This window comes from Dipteris shenzhenensis, chromosome 2 (genome assembly GCF_047967505.1).
Source record: "Dipteris shenzhenensis isolate YYH24624 ecotype China chromosome 2, Dip_SZ_1.0, whole genome shotgun sequence".
Taxonomy (NCBI): Eukaryota; Viridiplantae; Streptophyta; class Polypodiopsida; order Gleicheniales; family Dipteridaceae; genus Dipteris; species Dipteris shenzhenensis.
Window position 1 is genome coordinate 47,499,300 of NC_141597.1, and position 25,104 is coordinate 47,524,403.

Here is a 25,104-nt window from a genome sequence, read left to right on the forward strand (position 1 = left end):
ATGTCGGACAAACAACCCCAAACAAGAGAGTCTCTGTAAAATCTGCAAGGGCAGTTTGATTGAGGACGAGCATCACTTTATATAGTGTCATGGATACTCAACCATCACATTGATCGGCACAGGATATGTAGATAGTGGTGCTACAAGATCTAATGACCTTTCTCCCCCTCCCAGTATGACAAGTTGGAGCTACATTGATCCAAATGGTGAAGCATAGGAAGACACTCTTAGCATCTAGGAGTGAGCCCTGACCACCAGGGGTGCTGGTGGATATGCAGCCCTCTCTAGGATCACATATGTATGTACTCTCTATTACTAGTTTTCCATCTTTTTTAGTTCTACATGTTTGTAATTTTGTTTTATCACCTTGGGAACTATAGACTGAGTTAGGTAGGTTTACTTACCCTAGTGCAGTTTGTCATCGTTTTTTCTTGTCTAGTGAGTTATGTCTAGAACTGCCTAGACCTTGTATTTTGTACTTGTCTTTTCTCCAAACCCATAGATCATAATGGGTTTCCCGTGGACTTTAATACAAGCATTTCATTTCATCTCTCTCTCTCTCTCTCTCTCTCTCTCTCCCCCTCGCAGCTCCCCTCTCCCCCTCGCAGCCCCTCACCCCCCCCTCGCAGCTCCCCTCACCCCCCCCTCGCAGCTCCCCTCACCCCCCCCTCGCAGCAGCCCCTCTCCCCCTCGCAGCCCCTCACCCCCCCTCGCAGCTCCCCTCTCCCCCTCGCAGCCCCTCACCCCCCCCTCGCAGCTCCCCTCTCCCCCTCGCAGCCCCTCGCAGCTCACCCCTCCCCCCCCTCGCAGCCCCCTCTCCCCCTCGCAGCCCCCCTCTCCCCCTCGCAGCCCCTCGCAGCTCACCCCTCCCCCCCCTCGCAGCCCCTCACCCCCCCCTCGCAGCTCCCCTCTCCCCCTCGCAGCTCACCCCTCCCCCCCCCGCAGCCCCCCTAGCAGCTCACCCCTCCCCCCCTCGCAGCCCCTCACCCCCCCCTCGCAGCTCACCCCTCCCCCCTCGCAGCCCCTCGCACCCTCGCAGCCCCCCCTCGTAGCCCCTCCCCCCCCTCGCAGCTCCCCCCCCTCGCAGCTCCTCGCCCCCCCCTCACAGCTCCTCCCCCCCCCCCTCACAGCTCCTCCCCCTCGCAGCGGCTCACCCCGCTCAGACCCTCCCCCTCGCAGCTCAGCCGCTCAGGCCCCCCACCCCGCTCACCCGCTCATCGCGCATTGGCAGCGCTCGCCATCTCCTGCTTCTCAATGCCGCCGGTTTCCCGTTTCCCGTAATTAAACATGGCCGACATCGTCAAGCATATTACAGAAGGAGCAACAGCAGCAACATCAATGGCCTCCACGACCGACATGCTGCACTATAGTAGAAGAGGACTTGCATCCTCTTCAAAGGACAGAGCAGTACCCGCACTTGCCGCACTCCCAGTCGCAGGTACACCGGTTTCAGCTCCACTATCTCATCTTCCGCCCAGCGCAGTGCCCGCACTTGCCGCACTCCCAGTCACAGGTACACCGGTTTCAGCCCCATTATCTCATCTTCCACCCATAGCCACCTTGTACCCGCAGTTTTTTTCACCCCTCCCCTCTCAGGTCCCTTCTTCTCCTACCCCTTCTCCAACTTTAGCCTTCCCCTCCTCTCCATCCTCGGTACCCGCTTTCTCTCCCCCTCTCCAGCCTTCTCCCTCATCCCCGCTACCCACCTTACCGGTTTCCCCCCTTTCCCCCCTTTCTCCCTCTCTTTCTCCTTCCATGCCTTGCACTGTTTGTCCTTGCCAACACATCCTACCAGAGCTTCAGCACTTTCAGACCCACCTCTGAGATGCCCTTCAGATGCTTCACAGGAAGGACGAGACCATTGCTCTACTTACAGCTCAGGTTGCATCTCTTACTGATCGAGTGACACAGCAGGACCGGGAGATCTTGTCTATTAGAACAGATCTTCAGGTCTTACAGGCGACTCATAGGACTCTTGCTGGAGAGATTCATGGACACACAGAGCGAGTGCAACAGATCGAGACTCGCGTTCAGCACATAGACACATCTCCCACCACAGCTGCGGTTGAGGAGCGTTTGACCTCCCTTCAGACAGAGGTCCAGAGAGCCACAGAGTGGGTGGATGTCGTCCGCCGTCAGCCATCACAGCCTCAGAGATCGACTGTATCAGCTACATTGGCCGAGTCACAGCAGAGGGCCACAAAGGCCCTCAACATTCGCATTCGTGGTATCTTGCCCTCGGAGACAAAGTCCACGATGACACAGGCTGTGACCTTTGTCTCTCAGACATTGGGAGTACAGGATCATGGCATAGTAGGAGCATATAGAGTCGGGAGAGATCGTACTAGAGAGCAGCCCCTCATTATCAGATTCAGAGATGCCCAGGCACGTCTAGCTGCCCTCAGGAGGAGAGGGACACTCAGAGACCACCCACAGATTTCCATGGACGAGGATCTGACTCAGATACAGGTTGAGGAGCGCAAGGCGCTCATGCCTCAGAGAGACGCAGCCCGAGCTCAGGGCAAGTGGGCAATGATCAGGGATGGCAGACTCATCACAGGCACCTTGAGGCGTGCTCCCACAGTGCCTAGGGATGACAGACCAGCAGATATGGCCCCACCTCCACCTCCTGCTCCGACCGCCTGACGGGACAGGGCTCATGGGACACACCACCTGTCAGATAGTCTACGCATCGCTGTATGGAACTGCAATGGTTCTTTTACAGCACAGCCAGGCAATCTACGGGGGGCTTTCTTTGGGAGAGATATCATCTTTTTCACAGAGACACACGAGAGTCCAGAGAGACCTTTGCCACGAGTGACAGGATATACATGGAGATCTGCCTTCAGACAGCACACTCGAACATTTGGAGTGAGAGGATCTGGAGGAGTGGCCATTTTGTACAGAGAGCATCTCGATCGGATCATCACAGTGGAGAGAGCGGATTCACATGCCCGATTCTTGTGGGTATGCATCCACCGCAGAGCCTCTCAGCGAGATCTCTTTATTGCAGTTTGCTACTTCCCCCCGGCGCAGTCGTTTTACTCTTCCACTGGACCAGGCCAGTCCATATTTGAGGATCTCTCAGCGGACATTGCAGATTTTTCACATCGCGGAGAAGTCATCCTCTTAGGAGACTTCAACGCGAGGACCTCAAACAGACAGGCCCTCACTTATGACTTCATGGAGGATCCGGTCATACTTCCGGCATCTCACAATGATAGCCTCTGTCAGACTTCATCAGACTGCACAGTACAGCCCACAGATCAGGGACGTCAGTTACTAGAGCTCCTCACCTCGCACAGTATGGTCATTTATAACGGCTTGTCCAGGTGGCCACAGTCTTCCATGCCTACATTCTCTTCTGCTTCTGGGCGTGGCACTAGCGTGATCGACTACATCATAGGTCCCCCGACTCTAGTCCCTTCCATCCATAGCCTTACTGTTAGCCCCTTCATGCCCTCTGCCGACCATGCACTCATCCACTTTACTTTGACTCATGTCTCCCATGACCCACCCCCCCCTCGTCATCACGACCGCCAATCCTATTATGAGGTTCATTTCGACCACCAGTTCGATGATGTATATGGCCAGAACCTCAGCCGCCTACTCCGTCCTCATCTATTAGATGCTCTACCATCCACGCAGGACAGGTGGGAACTTCTACATTCTTCACTCGTTTCTGCCGCCCACATGTCCTTCCCTGCCACGTGTCATTCGTCTAGTCCCCCACCGGTTGGTCTTGTTCCTTGCAACGGTTGGTATGACGAGGAGTGTAAGGAACTCCGCAGGAAACTTCACCTTGAGACCAAGAAGAAGTCTCCCCTCCTTACCGAAACCAAGAGAGACTACAAGTGGTTGGTTAGGCGCAAGAAACGCCAATTTCTAGCCCAGAATGAGGAGGAGCTGAGAAGCTTGCTTTTCAGCTGTGACTCCAAGGAATTCTGGAGAAAATTCCTCCGCTCGAAGTCTCAGAGCCCCCTTACAGATCCACGTGTCTGGTCTGCATATACTTCAGCTCTATACGATGTTCCAGATCTGCCAGCCATCGATTTATCCCATTCCCCTAGGCCAGCTTCATCTATTCTTTTCACACCAGAGAGTGTCCGTGCAGCAGTCCACCGATTGAAGAACGGGAGAGCTAAGGATCATGATGGATTGCAAGCGGAGTATGTAATCCATGGGATTGATGCCTTAGATTTTGTTCTTTCCCGTCTCTTCAATGAGTCTGTTTGTACAGGCCTACCACAGTCCTGGTTAGGCAATACCATAGTACCTATCCACAAGTCGGGGGACCCTATGGAGCCGTCGAATTACAGGACCATCATGATCGGCCACGTTATGGCCAAGATCTTTGCATCAGTTTTGGAAAGCCGTATAAATGACCATGCCGAGACGACAGGACTCAGAGCCAGAGGGCAGGCTGGATTTCTTAGGGATCATTCGACACTTGACCACATCCTCACACTTAGGGCACTGGTGGAGGAGGCGAAGTCACGAAGGCAACGGCTTTATTGTTGCTTCGTGGACTTCAGGAAGGCATTTGACACAGTTCCGCGATTCAGATTGTTTCAGAGGATTCGCCAGATGGGCTTTAGTGGAGAGATACAGTGGGCTATCATGGCTTTGTATGAGAGGGTCACTGGTCGGGCTCGGACACGTGAGGGGCTCTCAGAGGAGGTATGCAGCACGATTGGGGTGAAGCAGGGCTGCCCGCTCTCTCCCACTCTCTTTGGATTATATATTGATGAGCTAGAGATGTTTGTACAGATGACAGGTGGTGTGGGCTCTACTCTCTCAGGATCCTCCATTCCTATCCTCCTGTATGCGGACGATGTGGTTCTCATTTCCTCTACTGCTCAGGGCCTCCAGGCACATATTGAGGCACTCCACAGGTTTTGCCAGGACAGGGGGTTGACCGTAAACCTTGGCAAGACCAAGGTTATGGTTTTCAACACCTCTGATCGTATTTACAGCACGGATGAGTTTTACTTCACTTATGACGGACAGCCCATTGAGCTTGTTAGAGAGTACACTTATTTGGGGGCAGTTTTCAGGGGACCGGTCTTCACCATGACATATGCAGCACGAGATAGGATTAGTAAAGGGTATGCTTCGTTGGCTCATCTCGAGCGTCAGTGTTTTCAGTCCCACTTTCAGCATCCCGATACGAAATCCTTGCTTTTTGATACATTGGTGAGACCAGCTGCGATGTATGCAGCTCCTTTCTGGGCAGGAGACCTCGGCGCTGCAGATTGGAGACGAGTAGAGAGGTTACAGATCATCATGTTCTCTCGGCTCATTAGGGCCAAGGCTACAGTTCCGCACGAGATCATGCTAGCAGAGTTTGGAGCTACTCCCCTTGCATTGGATGCAGCGTTTCAGTCGGTCATGTATCTGCACAGGGTCAGGGAGTTTGGAGACTCAGCAGCAGGCAGAGCTCGGTTGCCATGGTTAGCACTTGCATCTTCTATGGAGTTGGCACGATCAGGGACCCGATACTGCTGGTACTTCAGACTCACTAGATGGCTCACATCCCTTGGACTAGACATGGATAGACTGCCTCCGTTCCGATACAGCATAGATGCCCCTCATCTCGAGTTGACTCGCCACGAGCTTAGCCAGGTCACGAGAGCAGACTTGCTGCAGCTTCATACGTATCGCACTTGGATTTATCCCACGCAGCTTCCGGTGAAGATGGCCACATATCGTGACCACTTCCTTCGGATCTCAGAGGATGGATTTGTCATCCCACCAGGCTATACAGGTACCCACATGTCCCACTCACTGAGGATTGCCCTCGGCCAGCTTAGAGTCTCTTCGCATCAGCTCGAGATAGAGGCTGGTAGGATGCGACGCATGGAGGATGGACGGCGACCAGGCCGAGAGACCAGGATCTGCCCTTGTTGCACCATGGGAGAGGTGGAGTCAGAGGAGCACTTCATTTGCAGATGCCCGCTATATTATGAGATCAGAGGTAGATTCCACTGTCTCTTCACGGATGGCTTTGGACCTCTCTCACGAGTGATGGACTACGAGGATCAGCATTGCCTAGCCCTTTATGTCAGGGAGGCCACTATGCTTCGGCGAGACTACCTCAGAGAGCACAGACCGGAGCGTGATAGAGCCCAGCCTCATAGAGCTCAGGCACACGCCATACCAGAGGACAGAGACCAGGAGGAGCACGAGGACGGCAGAGCCCACACAGGACACATGCCTCCACCATGTGGATGTACATATGAGATGGTTTGTAGACGCCGCAGGATCTTGTTACATAGGGGACGTACTCGCCGCTTCATCTCCAGACGATCCAGGATGATGGCAGCATTTCGGAGGAGACTCACTCATGGAGATCTCGCCCCACCAGCCGCTCACCTCACCTTTGCCCAGATTTGTACTCTCATAGCAGGAGGCAGAGTCGATGGACAGGATTTCCAGTATTATTTTGGTTCTCAGACTCCGTGACACCTGGACTTGTATCTTTGCATTGGCATATTGTGCTCATCCCCCCCATTTTGCACCCGGGGGCGGTTTCCTTGCATCTAGTTTACTCTGTATTTAGGCTCAGATTTGACATTATGTACTTTCACTTGCATTATATTGCGTAGCACTTAGATGATATTCGACGATGCCTCTTCTTTGGGGCACGTTGATTTTGTGCTATCTTGTATGCAGAGTTCTTGATGTCCCATGGGCCCATTTTGGCCTCTAGTGGACAATAATACACTTTCTTCTTTCTTTCTTTCTCTCTCTCTCTCTCTCTCTCTGGCCCACCAGATACAGAGATCATGGAGACAACACCACCCGCCATAGTGAGAGTCTAGAGACAGCTCGACAGATGCAGATTTGAGACATCTTCATGTCTAATTGAAAAGCCACCATGGCAAACGGATATGTATTTGGAGCACTAGCTTTGCACGTCTAAGTTATTTAGATTATTAGCTTAGCACTCAGCAAGGGCCTTAGCGAACCCTTTGCTTCAGCCCATAGACGGTTGTATGAGTTACTTTCTTGATTGTACTTTGTCTCATACGCCAGTGAGGCCTTCTGAAGACGTTAATACAACTCTCTCTCTCTCTCTCTCTCTCTCTCTCTCTCTCTCTCTCAAATGATGATGATGTTGCTGTTAGACTAGATAGTACTGATGCTTTCTAGGACTATGTAGCATTTAGCATCTAGCATGGGTGATGATGCTCAGTTTAGTACCTTCAACTCGAAGATACTCAGGAAGAGGATTCTACGACAATCCTGTAAGCTGAAGGGGACAAAGATATGGATTGCTGAGGAGCTTACAAGAACCCAACTGAAGGACAAAGCTACCGAGCTTGCTAAGGTTCAGGCAGCCAGGGAAGCAGGAAAATGGGCAGTGTATCGTGACGGTCTTGCAGTGATTAGAGAATTTAAGACAAAACCTAAAGACCCTCAGTCTTAAACTGATGTAATGGCCACCCCATAGCCTAGCACCTAGTTTTATGTTCTATGTGTTTTTAGGTTCTATGTTTTTTTGGAGGAACCTAATGATACTCCCAGGGAGGTTGCCTATGGCCCTCTCTGTACTGATGTATAAGCAGGTCTCTTTTGTCCCATAGACCTTTTAGGTCTCCAGTGGACATTAATAAACTTTCTTTCTTTCTTTCTTTCCACCCTTTAAGCTTGTTGTATCAGGTTTCCTGTAGTCTCACAGACCCTTCGGTCTTCCAAAGACTTTAATAAACTCTCTCTCTCTCTCTCTCTCTCTCTCTCTCAAATTCCCTTGCACAAGCAATTACAAATATATGATATTCACAAGATGTATAGTAGCAAAACAGATTTCTAATATACACACCTGACCAAGGATAACTGCAACACCACTACTTTCAAGGTCCACTTGAAGCCCTACACCATCAGGATGTCCATTGTACCACCAGACGAACTCACGTGCTGAGTGCACTCCAGTCAAGCCCTAAGGAAATATTGTGTCATCAAATTAAAACGCATCGTCTTAAAGCACTGCATGGCTCACAAGATTCATAATATGGCATGCCCATGAACACCATTAGCACTGCACAGTCAGCTCAAACATGTACGCACATAAGCATAATCCATAAACTTAGAGTATCTATTTATTTAAAGGTTGTGCTGCTAATATTTATTGAACTCCAAAGGGGTAACTGTATACAATCACTACAAAATCTAAGAATCTGACTCCCATACAACATGCAAATAGCTTTAACAAAACTCTTGAATTTGTGATTCCCAGTTTCTGAGAGCCCATCTATTTGGTTTCACACGAAAAAGTGAACCCATTCGCCTGTTCTCATACAAAAGCCCAAGGAAGGATGACCTCCAATATACGCGCCCCTGCACAACCCCCCCCCCCTTTTCTTTTCTTGTTAGAACTATAGGGTTTAGAAAAACTTCATGACTGCTAAGGTGATAGTGTGGTTGGCAACTCTCGACACTTAGTGTTCTTGCATGCATAGCCAAACGTGGCTATCTGAGGCGGCATTGCGTTGTACTTTTTTATGGAGAAAGGGCTCTTGGGGGTTGTGTCAAGTTCAAAAAAGAGGCTGGCTAATAACCAAGGTTTCAAGAATATGAATGCCTGGGATTTGAAAAATGAGAAAGCTTTAGGTGTTCTGTGTAGGGCTCTTGGAGTTGAATACTTCCATCATCTAGATATTGCCAAGACTGCAGCTCAGAATTGGTATATCTTAGAAACTCTGGTTGGTGCTAGAAGCAAGAACTTGAAGATTATGCTGAAGCAAGAACTATTTGCACTTCCAATGGGTGATGCAGAAATCTTCAAGCATGCATCTCAACAAAATGCAATCCATTGTGAAGCAATTGCAGGCATTAGGAGTTCGAGTGGAAGATGATGATGCAAAGGCAATACTCCTCACAAGCCTTGCACCGAGGTATAACGAATCAATTCACCATTTTACGGTTGAATTCTGATGCGCTGAGCTTCTATGATATTGTTGCTATGCTTTTAGAAATTAGGTGAAGAGAGAAAGGTAGAGTTAAATGCTACAGACACAGGAGAACATGCGTATGCAGTCAAAGGCAAACGAGAGAGCAAAGACAGTGGCAAGAAAGTGTTGGTCATCTGTGACTATTGTGGTCGTGACAACCACGAGGAGAAGAACTGCTATAAGAAAGCTTATGATGCCAGAAGTAAAGAAGCTAGCAACTCGAAGGTTTGTTTGGTGGATGGAGAGCAAGAAAATCAGTACGCAGGTTTAGCTCAAGAAACACCTCCTGTAATCGGCATACATGAACATTTTTCTTTTTGAAGCATCACATCTATTGAGACATTTTCCTAGGATAGATGGCAGCACTTTTTGGTTTGTGAATATTTTTTTTAGCAGACTGTGTTTTGGGTTCGCGACTGCTGTTTCGGGAGGGTGTTAGAACTATAGGGCTCTGATAAACTTCGTGGGGCACCAAGGTGATAGAGTAGCTAGCAACTCTCTACACTTGGTGTAGCCAAGCGTGGTTATCTGAGGCGGTATTGTGTTGTGGCTTACCCTTCCCTTCAAGATCTCTTGCTTGTTTCCCATGACAGTCGAAGGCTAGTGCCCTGTGCAACAGCCAAGAGGTTGCTCTTGGCATCGAGGTTGGCTCGTCAAGGTCTTCTCCGATTGGTTCTTGCTGCTGGCGACACCTTGGGATTGGCAAGAGGGTGCTACACGGTTCTACAAAGCATCTATATATAGCTCTATGCCGTGATAGAGCTCTAAGAAGGATCTGCTAAGGAAAAAGTATGCTCCTTTCTCTGTGATCGAAGTATCCTCTCGCGGTGCCTGACTACCTCATGGATGAAGCCCGCCAAACATCAGGTCTGGATAGGAGAGAAACCGGGACAAAACCCCAAAACTATCTCTGAACAGGCAGAAACGCCCTTGGATCCCATAGTAACAGGGCACCTGAAGATGAAGTGCTTCTCCGTCTCAACCTCCTGCATGTCACATAATTTGCATATGCGCCTCTCCCTCGGTATGCCCTCTGCTTTGCCACTCTCAATACGAAGACCCGAAAATGCCCAATAGAGATCCTCAATGAGTGGGGTAGGTGGATCTGTGTATATCCTGGTGGGTCGATGAAACCCTCCTCTGTGATATGTAAGCAATGATCTCTCTAGAAGCTGAGCTTCACTGGGAGCTCGCTCGGTCCCAACCAAGTCCGGAATGTGTGTAGCTGCAAGAGATCCTCACAGATTATCTGGTTGACCTCCTGTGACAGGAGGAGAGAAAACGGAGCATTCATACTGTATTGGAAGGGAGGGAGTCTATCCATGTGGAGCCCTAGTCACTCAAACCCTCTCTCAGTGCATGCATACCAACATCTCTGGTCCCCCCCTACTGAAGTGCCATAGAGGAGGACAAAGCTAGCTAAGGTAGTCTGCTGCGCCCAGAAGTGTAATCCCCGTACTCCCTAACTCAGTGCAAATACGTGATGATCTGAAATGCAGCTCTAGCTGTAATGGGGATGACCCAAACTCAGCCTGAATGATCCCGTGAGGAACGGAAGGCTTACCACAAATCATCCGCGATAGCATGAGAACCTGTAGCCGCTCCACACGAGCCCACTCTATATCCGACAAGTTTGAACTTTGGCCCCCAACAAGGGCTCCCATACATCCCCGCTGGGCGGACCAAGGAGTCAAAAAACTCAGTGCATAGCCCCTCATGATCCTTCGCTCGGCCATTATGAAGTTTCATTATGGCATCCTTCACTCCCCCCTTAGTGAAGAGGGTGCAGGAAGTGGGGCGTGGTATATGTGAGAGGTTAAGGATTGGCTGATTTGGGATGTTATATAGTGTGTGTGCATAGTTATGCCAGACCTGGGTGTTAGTGAGAGGTGAGGGAGACCGTCCCTCTAGAAATCTCCGCCTAAACAAAATATTCAGTAAATCCTCTTCATTCCGATGAACGAAATCTAGTTTCTTTCTATGTACCAGTCGATGATACTCGTGTAGCGTCTTTGGTTCGCTCGGAAGATTGGATTTGGCTGCGAATCTGAGCTGATGGCGTAAAGCCTTACACTCATCATCATACCAACTAGTACAAGGTACGGTCCCGAGTAGTGGTGGGCGGGTGATGTGAGAGAAAGCGTGAAGTGCAGCCTTGTGTAGTGAGCGGGTGGTCAGGGAAGCACTCTCTAAAAGTGGTATAGAGTCAATATAAGCGAGAAGTATGTACAGACAGCCCAAGTAAATAGGTGAGTGATCGCGGTCAAAGCATATGTCATGATTGGTGGAGTAAGAAATCAGTGGGGTGGAAGGTGCTATGCAACGAGGAGTGGAAATACTAAAGAATAAGTAGGTATGATCAGCTCCTGGGGGGAGAGGTGCTACAGTAAAATCAGTGATGCGAGATGTGAAGGCAAGGGATCCCATGATGTAATCAACAACGCTAGAACCTCCCCCATATGGGAAGCATGTGAGACCACCTGAGGCGGGCCATCTGTCAAGACCATCATAGATAATGAGATCATGCATTTGCCGAGATCCAAAAGGGCCTACCCATAAGATGTGACCGGACCTCGTCTGTCAGCCGAAACCCGTAGCATACCTGCACCCTCAAAGTCGATGTCTGGCAATAGAATGGAATCATTCCTAAAATCGAGGAGTGGTAGTACCTGGCAGGCACTTGTCCTCGCGTTGAAGTCCCCAACTAGGAGGACTTCTCCGCGGCTCGAGAAGTCAACAATAGATTGATAGAGAGCTGCAAATGGAGATGTCTCATCCTCATCTCGGATATCTCTAGCACAGTGGGAGGTCTCAGGAGGGAAGTAGCATACTGCAAAAAACATATCCCAGCTGTTCATGTGTCGGATCCGGATCCAAAGAAACCTGGAATGTGCATCTCTTTGCTCTACTGAAATGGTTCCCAAAAGGGTGGATCTGTAAAGAACTGCTACTCCTCCTGACCCTCGTACTCCCCCTGTGTCCCTAGTCTCATCTCTTCTAGTGGACTCCCATGTGTACCCACTGACTATTGGTAGTGGGCACTCTGAACTCTGATGTGTCTCTGTGTAGAAGACTATGTCGCGACCTATATAGGATTCCAAGAAGTTCCCTGGTTCTGACCATAAGGTACCATTACACTTCCAAATGGTACAAGATAGGATCTTGGAGATCTTAGTCTCATAGACCCCGCCTCCCTATGTGGGAGGGGGCCCTGATGCCCGACGGGGACCTATAAGAAGTCGTCCATCTCGTACTACTCCCCACTTCCCATCCTTATGGGCCTGATCCCGATCTCCTCAACCTGTAGGGGGGTGAGGTCCTCATCCATGGAGATCTCCCCACCCACCACGCCTCTCGATCCTGTGCTCAGCTACACCCAGCGTAGTGACCATCGCATCTGTCATCGGTGTAGCCTCGATGCGTGGGATCCCACGTACGCTGATGTTGAGAGCCTTACTGTCTCTCTGCTGCTGGTCCATGAGAGTAGCCGAAACAGTTGCCCTTGCAAGTTTCCGTTTGGCCACGTCGACCCATCTCGAATTCTCCTCAATTACAGATTGCATGCTCACAATCTATGCCTCAACAACTTGAGTGCTCCTTGGGACTCTGTGTATGGCGGTGACCTCCTTTCGGAGCTGCAAAATGTCCTATCTGAGTCCCTGAATGAGATCAGCCTGGTCCCAAATGGCCTGAGCCTGCTCTTGTATGACACGGCCGTGCTCCTCGGTGAAGCAGATCTGCTCCTGTGCAAAGCGTGTCAGCTCCATCTCGCGCTCACGGATACTGTGTACCTCCATAAGCAAGGTCTCCCAGGCCTCTGGTGGGTCAGCCCGTCCGTGTCCTAGTTGAGATTGGAAGGGTTGTGTCATGAAAGTCTAGGGTCGGAAGCTAGGTGGTACTGGGTGAGCTCGGTAAAATATGGAGATGATAGTGGCATGGATGAGGCGATCCCGACGGGGTATGGGAGAGCAGGCTGACTGAGAGGGAGAGGGGAGAGAAAGGTCGAGGCGTAATGCCGGAGCAATGTATGACACCTCCGAAGTAGGTGCCATAATCGGTGAGAGAGCTATAATAACGGTAGAGGGAGGGATGAAATCTGTGACAACCCGAGGAGGTTAATGTCAGAGGTATGTCGCTGGCAGTAACTATAGCTGTGGATGTAGGGGCTACAGCTGAAACTGGGGCTGAAGCTGAGGATGAGGATGTAGCGAGGCCTGAAACTGAAACTGAAGCTGAAGCGGGGGCTTTGTCGTCCTTCTTGGTTTTTGTCCGTCTCTTTATCCCGTTCTCCCTTTCCCATTTCTCTTGGACTAACTTCTCAATGTTTTCTTTGTGCTGGTTCTAGTGCAAGGGCAAAAGTCGGAATGGGGGCAGAAGAAGGAGCACGAGGACCCCCTCGATGGCACTCCCCAGGGGGGTTTCAATGAAGAGGCAGGGTGGGGGGGGGGGGGAGGGGTAGGTTAGCTGGCCCGGGGGGGGGGGGCGGTAGGCTAGCTGTGGGGGGTGTGGTTGGCTAGAGGGGCTCAAGGAGTGGAGAACTGCCCGGGGGTGTGGCGGAGCATTCAGGACAGGGGCAGAACCGCAAAGCAGGCGGGGGTGTGTGCGAGCAGGAGCGGAGGGGGGTGAGCATGAGTAGAGGGCGGGCAGGAGCGGACAGCCCGGGGGGTGGCGAGTAGGAGAGGCGCAAGAGGAGTCGGGAGCGGGGGGAGCAGGAGTGGGTGGAGCTGCACGGAGCAAGTGGAGGCAGACGGCGAGGGGGGAGCTGTGTAGGCGGAGGCGGAGAGCCAGGCGGAGGACACACGGAGCTGCGAGGGACGGACGGAGCTGCGAGGCAGCCGGCGAAGGAGGAGCTGCAAGGTGGATCGCAGAGCTGCAGGGCGGAGGGCGGAGCTGCAGGGCGGCGGGAGGGGAAAGGGAGAAAAAAAGAGAGAGAGGGTAGGCTAGGGAGAGAGACTGCAAAGGAGCTATGCGGAGCTGCAGGGCGGCAGGCGAGAGAGTAGCAACCTGCAGTGGGAAAGGGAGAAAAAGAGAGAGAGAGATCAGCTCATACACAAAGGAACACGGGCGCCTTGGGACAAGCTGGTTTTCGGACGCAGCATTCCACTCTTGACCACATCTTCATCCTACGGGCCATCATCGAGGAGGCAATATCAGATCCTAGAAAATTTGTGCTTGCATCAAGGCACATCCAATTGCTTCATTATGTCTTCAATAGATGCAAAGGCATGATCTGGGGGGTGATGAGCTTTATGTGAGTTAGTCAAAGGGAGAATACAAGCCCGTGGAGGCCTATCAGATTGGATTAAGAGCACGATCGGAGTGAAGCAAGGATGCCCCCTCTCCCAACACTCTTTGGGCTCTACATTCAATGACGACCTTCATTGATCGCCTAGGAGGGGACGGATCCTTGCTTGCTGATTTGATGATACACATATTGTTGTATGTAAATGACGTAGTCCTCGTATCCTCTTCAGCAGCAGACCTACAGAGACATCTATAGGCCCTAGAGGGTTTTGCAGGGATTTCTATGCATTCGAGTCAGCCCCAAGACAATGAAGTGGAGGAGGAGATAGCTGACATGAGAGCAGAGTGGATTAGAGGGAAGAGACAACGTGGAGCAGCTGAGCCAGAGACACGATGACCCCATACGGCGCAGAGGGTGACCAGAGTACGCCCATTTCAGCCCTCCTTAGAGGGGACAATTCTAGTACTCTTGATATGGCCCAGCGAATACAGATATCACCGAGACCACGCCCCTTGCCACAACAGGAGACAACTTGACAAACGCAAATACGAGACATCTTCGCATCCCACCGGAGAGCCACCATAGCACCTAGATATGCCTTTTTTGGAGGACTAGTTTTGAGTGTTTGAGTTTGAGATTATTAGCATAGCACTCAGCAAAGGGCCTTAGAGCAAGCCCTTTGTAGGGCTTATCACTCTTTGACTATACTTTGTCTCATAGGCCCGCAATGCCTCTCGAAGAGAGTAATCTCTCTCTCTCTCTCTCTCTCTCTCTCTCTCTCTCTCTCTTCATCAACCGAGGGATTACAGAAGCATCTGGACGCCCTTGAGGTGTTCTGTAGAGACAGGGACCTGACTGTCAACCTTGGCAAGACCAAGGTCATGATCTTTAATACCTCACATCCAACGCTTCTTCGACACAACTTCACATACAGAGGGGAGCCAGTGGAGATAGTACAGTCCTATACATATCTAGGCACGGTCTTCGTAGGACCCATTTTCTCGATGACCTAAGCTGCCCGGGCACGACTCACATGAGGCCGGAGCGCTCTAGCCCGACTAGAGAGACAGTGCTTCCACGCACACTTCCAGGATCCTTCGACGAAGAGCTGGCTCTTTGACACTCTAGTACGGCCGACCGCCATGTATGCAGTGCCGTTCCGGGCGAGTGACATTCCAGCAGTAGATTGGAGGAAGTTTGAGAGGCTACACGTCTCAATGGGATCCAGGATCATACGGAGTAAGCCCTCAATTCCACATGAGATCATACAGGCAGCGTTTGTCATGACGCCACTATATGTCGATAATATCTTCCAGACAGTGACTTTCATTCACAGGGTATGGGCTCTGCCTCATTGGAGACTACCGAGGGTAGCTTTGGAATCATCCCGACGCCTAGCACGTGAGGGAGCAGCCACCTGGTATGCACGCACAGACACATGGATGACTAACCATGGCATTCAGATGGACAGACTACCCCCATTTCAGTATAGCATGGATGCCCCTCCTGAGCGACTTCTGTGCAATGAGATTAACCGTATCATGTGGTTAGACCTCCTCCAGCTCACCACATCCCAGACTTGGTTGAGGGACCAGCCGCCCCCCACCAAGATGCAGTTCTATCGTGATCACTTCCTCAGAGTCTCTGATGACGGTTTCATTATCCGACCTCCTTATCTAGAGGACAGAGGAGTCTCACCTGCACTCCGGATTGCCATTGGCCAGATGCGAGCTTCCTCCCATCAGCTTAGGATTGAGGTAGGCCGAGCTGCAGGTCGACCCAGAGAACACATGATCTGCACACTATGCGACATGGATACCATTGAGACTGAGGAGCACTTCCTATGTAGCTGCCCGGTTTACTATGAGATACAAGGGCGATATAACTGCCTTTATCAAGAGAGGACTGGCTTCGGCCCGCTCTCTCAGTTGATACACTTCCAGGACCAAGTCTGTGTAGGGTTGTACTTGATGGAGATGCGCCGACACTGAGAGGCACTACTAAGATAGGCTAGAGCACTATCAACACCAGACAGACTACAGGATACATAGCCCGGCCCAGCTCAGAGACAGGTTACAGACTTCTATGCCTTCGAGACGACTCTTGGACACAGTGGAGTTGAGGATGAGAAGATTGTCGACATGACACCAGACTCTTCGGACTACTAGAGCGCACACCACCAGAGCGCACACCATTGAGGTTCGTCCCATCACAGCACTGGGACCGCCAGAGCCAGAGACGAGGGATCACCATCGACGTAGCTCGACGGGTACTGAGATCGAAGTGACCGTGGCCACCACCTAGACGCGAGACAGCCCGACAGTTATAGATACGCGACATCTTCATGGCCCAATGGAGAGACCTGACCTGACTTGACTTGATCTGGACACTCTTGACTCTTGATTCATAAGGCTACACCGATGACAGATGCGACTGCGTTCGTGGCCGCTACCCTCGGTTATGACCAGGAGATCATTTGGGCTGTCATGGCACTTTACGAGAGAGTTTCAGGCAGAGTTCGTGCAGGATCTGGATGAATAGACGAGATCATGAGCACCATCGGGGTCAAACAAGGGTGTCCTTTGTCGCCTACCTTGTTTGGCCTCTACATTGACGAGTTTGAGACAGTGATGCAGACACAAGGGGGTGTAGGTTGCTCTCTTGCGGGCACGCTGATCCAAATATTGCTCTACGCACTACAGTCCTTTTGTGAGTCTCATGATTTGAACGTCAACCTGGGTAAAACCAAGGTCATGATCTTCAATACATCTCGAGCCATCATGCATCAGGAGCAGTTCACATTTGAGGGATCACCTGTTGAGATAGTTTCATCATACACTTATCTTGGGGTTATCTTTTCCGGACCCAGCTTCACTATGAGACCCGTGATGCAGGCACGCTTGAGCAGAGGGTATGCTTCATTGGCCACACTAGAGAGGCAGTGCTTCCGCTCGCACTTTTAGGATCCACGCACCAAGGCATTGCTTTTTGACTCCTTGGTTTGCCCAGCGGGGATGTACGGCAGTCCTTGTTGGGGGCCAAACTTGTCGGATACAAAGTGGGCCCGTGTGGAGCGGCTACAGGTTCTCATGTCATCACGGATGATTCATGGTAAGCCATCCGTTCCTCATCAGATCATTTAGGCTGAGTTTGGGTCACCCCCTTTACAGCTAGATGCTGCATTTCAGGTCATCATGTACCTGTACCAAGTTAGGGAATATGGGGATCACACCTCGGGGTGTATCAGGCTACCATGCATAGCTCTATCCTCTTCTATGGCACTTGCAGCAGGAGGGGACGAGAGGTGCTGGTATGCACGTATAGAGAGATGGTTTGAGCGACGAGGGCTTCACATGGATAGACTACCTCCCTTCCAGTACAGCATGGATGCTATGTTCTCTCCCCTCCTATCACACGAGGTCAACACGGTTATCCATGAGGATCGACTATAGCTACACACATTTCGGACCTGGTTGGGACCAAGTGAACTCCCAGTGAAGCTTAGCTTCTACAAAGATCACTTCTTACATATCACAGTGGAGGGTTTCATTGGCCCACCAGGATACACGCAAATTCACCTACCCCACTCGCTGAGGGTCTCTCTTGGCCAGTTCCGGGTCTCTTCACACAGACTTCGCATCGAGAGCAGCAAAGCAGAGCGACTACCCAGGGAAAGGCGCATATACACACTGTGTGACATGCAGGAGGTTGAGATAGAGGAGCATTTCATCTTCAGGTGTCCTGTTTACTATGAGATCCGAGGGCGTTTCCACTACCTCTTCAAGGATAGCTATGGGATTTTGGTCTGTTTCCTCTCCTACCCGGACCAGCGGTGTTTGGCAGGTTTCATTCATGAGGCACTTAGACACCACGAGAGGATACTCCGAGCACAGAGACAAGAGCAGACTTCTTCCTCGGCTGATCCCTCTCAGAGCTCTATCACGGAGTTCTTTCAGCTAGATCACATGGACCGCCACGAGACAAGGCCTCGACATGACCGTGACTCGGAGCCTGTGACCCAACAGCTCAGACAAAGGGTCGACACACAGATCACACTTGGAGACATCCCCTCCTTGTTTCGAGTCGGAGCCCGACCGACGGGGGTCACAGTAGCCCTGGTCAGACGCAGAGCTACGACCAAGAGATGTGCCAGGACCACACCTCTGAGTGGCCGACAGCACTCTATTGCCGACTTCATGCCTCCACTGCCTCATCCATCCTGATATCTTACTACCGCTGATGATGATGATGCTGAAATTGATATATAGTCGACCATGGACATGACTATGTTGTACTTAGAACTTAGTACTGCCATTCTACATTTTTGCATTTTGCATTGGTATGGATGCTCGTTTAGTAGCTCCACTACCACAGCTTGTTGTATCAAGATTTTTTCAGTCTCATAGACACATCGGTCTTCCGAAGACTTTAATAAACTTTCTTTCTTCTTTCTTTCTTTCTCACGATAGTCAATCACACCTGAGACCACTCATATTTGTGGTACGGAGAGAGGAGCATGCACGACATATGTGGATACCAGTCCAATTGCCAAATAATCGACCGACCTTCATTGCGGTGTGCTACTTTCCTCCACACGTCATCCTATGCAGATGAGGTCACTACAAACGGACACAGCCCTTATGAGACGATACATGATGACATCACAGAGTTCTCTAAACAGGGAGACACCTTCCTTCTGGGGGACTTCAATGCACGGACAAGAGATAGACAGGGGGGCTTACTAGACTTTGCATATGAGAGAGATCCCCACATAGTTCTGAAGCTAGATGCAGTTGAGTTCGGGATACTGAGACACTTTGCAACTGCCACACATGTGACAAGGTATGGGCAACATCTACTTGAGTTGGGGACCTGATCATCTATAATGGTCTTCAGAGATGGCCATCATGTGGGGGACTCACTTGTTTTCCACATGGCGGTGGGACAAATACAATGGACTACCTACTAGACCCATTAGCCTTTGTCTAGCGGATACATGACTTCACTGTAACTACGCGGGAACTAGCTAACTCTACTTGTAAGCCCCCCATATGAGGAGAAGGCATTTGAGTAGCTCCGTTATCTGGTAGGTCCTGGTTTGACACCAGATGGGGGCCATGTGTGGCATGATGGCTGGATGGCTTCAGGTGGCACACTACCAACTAGGCTACATGCAAGTGCGGGAAGGCATCCCATGACTGACTACACTGAGGGTAGACGGAGTATTTCCCGGGGCAGCCCACTCTTGGGTTGCAGGGCCCGTTTGGAGCCCCAGATGATCCCGGATGGCTCTGGGCCGAATAGGGACTGTAGCTCAGTTGCTCTATTTTGTGCCACGGTTCTATCATGTGGTCGGTGCCCTATTTCGGGACTGACCCCCAGTCGGTCGTTTTGGGCAGACTGGGTCGGTCACCCAATTGGGTCTAAGCGACTACAACTGGTGGCTATATAAGAGCCCCCCGCCACTCAAATCTGACCACTTATACCTGGCCTTGCGTATCTCTGCTATTATGCCAGCCATAAGGAGAGCTCCTCTCACGCCTGCTCATGTGCACATTCAATTTGACCATGCCTCAACCCAGTGTATGTGAGTCACTTAGCCACATAGATTCCAGCCCTACTTGGAGATTATATATACCTTGCCCGTGCCTCGAACACCCTTGTCTCAGTGGTGCAAGATGCTACCACCAGATCCTTCCCCATAACCCGATCCACACGGGTTCGAGATAGGAACATGCCTCAAAACCCTTGGTTAGACGATGAGTGCAGAGAGGCGAGAGCCCATCTGAGGCGCAACGGATCTTCCGACGATTGACGCGCCGTGAGGGGCGGGCCTTCCTCACACACAGGATGGATGAGATTATCATATCATTTCGAGGAGGGGATCCGACCACTGGATGGGAGTTTCTATGGAAGGAAAAGCCACCTATTCCCATCACTCACCCAAGTGTGTGGCACAATTATGCATGCTTTCTTTATGATGCCTAGATGCAGGCACCACCGGATATGTCTTGTATGCCCATGCCCACTACCTGCCCCTTGTTCACTACACAGAATGTATAGGCTGCACTCCGTCGGCTACACAACCGGAGAGCACAGGATCATGAGGTCCTACGGACTGAGCACTTTGAATATGGGCAGAGGTCTTAGCTCCGGTTCTGGCAAAGATGTTCAACCAGGCTATATGCCACGGCTTCCCACCTGCTTAGTGCAGGAGGTCTTTAGCTCCAGTTCTAGCAAAGATGTTCAACCAGGCTGTATGCCATGGCTTCCCACTTGCTTGGAGCACTACCACTATTGTGCCAATGCACTTTGATCATGGGCAAGAGGTCTTAGCTCTAGTTCTAGCAAAGATGTTCAACCAAGCTATATGCCACGGCTTCCCACCTGCTTGGAGCATACCACTATTGTGCTAATACACAAAGCCGGGGACCCTATGGATACCGGGAATTGGCCAAGATTTATGGGTCGGTAACTACACAGGGAGCTCAACAATCATACAAAGGCTTGGGGGCAGCAGGCACTAGGACAAGCAAGATTCCGAAGGCAACTTTCCACTCTAGATCACATCTTCACACTGAGGCCTATAATCGACAAGGCGAGGTCTAGTCACCAGAAAGTCTACACTTGCTTTGTCGACTTTCGGAAGGCCTTCAACACTGTCCCGCTATCCCGCATGATCAAGAGACTACAAGAGATGCAAATTCCAGAGACGCTGATTTGGGATGTGATAAGCCTATATGACTCAGTTAGAGGTAGAGTTTGTGCCTTAGGTGGTTTATCGGATTGGGTTGAGAGCGCGATCTGGGTGAAGCAGGGTTGCCCCCTCTCACCAACTCTCTTTGGACTTTACATCGATGAGATCACATCCTTCATAGACCGCCTAGGGGGCCAACCTCATGATACAGAAATTGCTATACACTGATGACATAGTCCTCATATCATCTTCAACAGAGGGGCCGCAGAGACATATGGAGGCCCTAGAGGGGTTTTGCAGAGAGAGAGACTTGACAATCAACCTTGGGAAGACCAAGGTTATGATCTTCAACACCTCACACGCAATATTCCGCCGACATATCTTCACTTACAGAGGTGAGTTAGCGGACATAGTGCAGTCCTACACATCCTTGGGAGCAATCTTCACAGGACCCATCTTCACGATGACTCATGCAGCCAAGGCATGACTCACACGGGAGCAAAGTGCTTTGGCCCGACTAGAGAGAGAGTGCTTCCAGGCACACTTTTAGGATTAACCAACGAAGGGCTGGCTTTTTGACACTTTAGTGCGGCCAACTGCCATGTATGCAGCACCCTTTTGAGGAAGGATCTCCTGATGACAGAGTGAGGAGATTTGAGTAGATACAGGTGACTATGGGGTCTAGGAAGATTCGTAGTAAGCCCGCAGTCCTACATAAAGACAGTACAAGCAAAGTTTGTCATGACACCTCTACAGGTTGATGCCATCTTTTAGATAGTGACATTCAGCCACAAAGTTTAGGACATACCTCAATGGAGACTACCGAGGCTTGCCCTGGAGTCATCCAGATGCCACGCACGTATTCAGATGGACAGGCCTCCCCCCTTTCAGTACAGCATGGACGCACCTTCTAAGTCAATCCCATGAGATGAGATCAACCATATCATAAAATACTGTGCCATTTGGATGAGTACTCTGAAAATCAATGACCAGCACATCAAGGCATGCCTGTATACAATGAAGTCAGTCTCCAAGATGTAGGACACTGATATTGAAAACTTGCAAAAGAAATTAGGGAAGGCAAAGAAGTGGATGTTGATGCAATCACACATGGGCTGCGCGCCACTATGGAGGCGGGAATGGACAAATGGAAGATATAAATGGGGATTCAGCTAGGTAAGATGCAAGAAGGAATGACCCAAGCTAGAGATGCCAAGACCATCCATGCCTTACTAATGAAGGAGCTGGAAACTCAAGTCGCCAATCTCATGGCAGAAAATGAAATACTAAAGGCACACACTCAACTTGAGGAAAGAGAGATTCAGCCACACACTCAAAACGGAGAATGAGAAACTCAAGAAAGATATGGCTGCGCTACAAGTCACCATACAAGGTAAGCATGATGAATTCTCCCGACAAATAAACATAGGGAAGGCAAAAATGAAGGAATGGACAGAAGTGGTCATACAGGAGAAGCCAGAAAGGGCAAAGAGAGATGCGGACAGCACATGATGGTGTCGGGCCTAGAGACAAGGACACAAGACAGATTGACTATGGCTGTTTGGAATTGTAATGGCACCCTTTGGTCTGATCCAGGGGGTTTTCAAAGACCTACACACACGAAGAAGTCATCTTCTAAACCAAGCCACATGAGAGTCCCAAGAGAGGACTACCAATTGTGACAGGGTACACGGCCCACAGGAAGGAGCTAAGGGGGGATATTGGGACACAAGGCTCTGGGGGTGTAGCTGTCCTTTTCCAATCACACCTGAGACTACTCATATCCATGATGCGGAAGGAGAAGCATGCATGGCACATGTGGATACGAATTCAGCCAGCTGGTGCACGGACGATTTATTGTTGTGTGCTACTTCCTCCCAGATACATCATCTTATGTGTGTGAGGTCACCACAAAGGGTCACAGCCCATATGAGACGATATATGATGATATCACGGAGTTCTCATATGACACTCCTTCAAGGCAACTTCAATGCACGTACGGAGGATAGACAGGTTGGCCTGCTTGATTTCAGATCGGACCCCCTCAGAGTCCCAGAGATGGACCCTACAGAGCTTGGGACAATGAGGCACGCAAAGCATGACACACCACATGTGATAGCAATGGACGACACTTATTGGAGCTGGGATTAATACACGACTTGATCATCTATAAAGGTCTCCACAGATGGTCGTTATCCAAAGGCCTCACTTGTTTCCCATATGGAGGGGGACAAGGACAGTGGACTACTTGATGGGCTCCCTAGCCTTTGTGTCACATGTACATGACCTCACTGTCCCTCCTCACCAACTTGGTGCCGCCGACCACTCTTGTCTGTCTTTCAGCATCTCGGTTACCATGCCAGCCGCAAGGTCAAACCCTCTTGCCACCAGCCACGTACATTTTGGCCATGCCCTTGATGCAGTTGTCACTTGTCTCGAGGGCTATCGACCTCCCTTTGAGATTATGCAAATCTTACGCAGGCCTCAGTCACTCGTCTTAGTGGTTTAGGATGCCACTCCTAGATCATTCCCTATGACCCGATTTGCACCACGCCCCCAGTTGGGAAGATTTTGAAGATTAGTGCCAAGAGATGAGATCTCACCTCATATGTTGAGCGAGCTTTGAAACAACACTCCAAGTGCAACAAATCTCACGCCACCTAGCACGTCGAAAGAGGCGAGCTTCCTCTCACATAGGATGGATGAGGTGATCTGATCTTTTCGAGGAGGGAACCCCACCATTGCATGGGGGCTTCTCTCCAACGGGAAGCCACCTATTCCCATCACGAGTCCGAGTGTTCGACATGAATATGCAACATCGCTCTACAGCGTCCCAATCCAAGCAGCACCTGATATGTCCTCCTTGTCGAGGCCCACCACACCTATCTTGTTCACTATACAGAATGTGCAAGCTGCATTGTATCGGCTCCACAATGGTAGAGCCCTCTATCAATTTGACAAACCTCTTGGGGCGTGTACTCTCCCTTTGACTGACTCATACAGGCTCATCACTCCGCAGATCATGACTCGTAGGATTTGCATCTCCTGAAGTCTCCTAATCATAGGGGCTCGTAGAAGGTGTCAAAGGCCTTCCAAAAATCTACAATGCATGCGTCGACTTTTGGGTCTCAGCCTCATCTCCTTGATGATGGCCTGAAGAGTGAAAATGTGATCAAGGGTAGAGTGTTGCCTCCAAAACCCAGCCTGTCCTAAAGCTCGCTTTTGCGAGAGCTGATCTTTCTCTCTAGCACTGATCCATAAATGTTGGCCAATGCGTAGCCAATCATAAGAGTATGGTAGTTTCCAGTGTCCATGGGGTCCCATGCTTTGTGTATCGGCACAGGTGATAGATGGCATATAACATGATTGAGCATCCGTGCTGAGATCGAGCCAAGACCTCCTATCCATGTGCAAAATGCTCAGTCCGCAATCCCTCATGATCCTGGAGTAAAGCAAGGATGCCCCCTCTCACTGACCCTCTTTGGGCTCTAGATCCATGAGATCACAACCTTCATTGACTGCTTAGGAGGTGAGGGACCATAGCTAGCTGATTTGATGATACAAATATTGATATACACATACGATATAGTCCTCATATCCTCCTCAATAGCATGCCTACAGAAAGACCTAAATAGTTTTTTATATGGAGAGAGACTTAACAATCTTGGCAAGACCAAGGTCATGATTTTCAATACCTCATGGGCAGTGCTTCATCAACACATTTTTGCTTATTGAAGGGAGCCGCTGGAGATGGTGCAGTCCTACACTTATCTGGGAGGACTGGTTTTCACAATGATTCATGCATCTAGGCTTACGCGAGGTTAGGAAGCTTTGGCCCAGCTAGAGCAACAGTGCTTTCAGGTGCACTTTCTGGACCCTCACGAAGGGATGGCTATTTGATACACTAGTGAGGCCGCGGTCTATGTATGCAGTACCCTTTTTGCTTACAAATGATGCAAAGCATTCAACCACCTGAATCAATCTATTCATGTTGATGTATGGATACGAACCAAGAGCCCCATGGGTATTTGGCTTGCAAAATGTCAAGCTTGGCACTGTTGTTGAGGGCAACAACAAGATATGTCAAAGTTTACAAGAGGGAGCATAAAAAAGTGCAAGATTCCTAAAGCCTCTCAAGCACTGCGAATTGGACAAGTCTATAAAATATATTCACACTTTTGTGGTCCTTTCTTCATCCTTAGAAAGAT

At 50.4% G+C, this 25,104-nt stretch overlaps 1 protein-coding gene across 7 annotated transcripts in view; it reads right to left on the minus strand.

Moving 5' to 3' along the window:
• LOC147904875 (Pyridine nucleotide-disulfide oxidoreductase family protein) overlaps positions 1–25,104 on the minus strand; it is a 133,953-nt gene that overhangs the window by 84,184 nt on the left and 24,665 nt on the right. For all 7 annotated transcript variants that reach the window (XM_087388955.1, XM_087388950.1, XM_087388945.1 and 4 more), the window contains one exon: positions 7,826–7,942. In XM_087388955.1, coding sequence (XP_087245081.1) covers positions 7,826–7,942 — 117 coding nt within the window. The remainder of the gene's footprint in view (positions 1–7,825; positions 7,943–25,104) is intronic.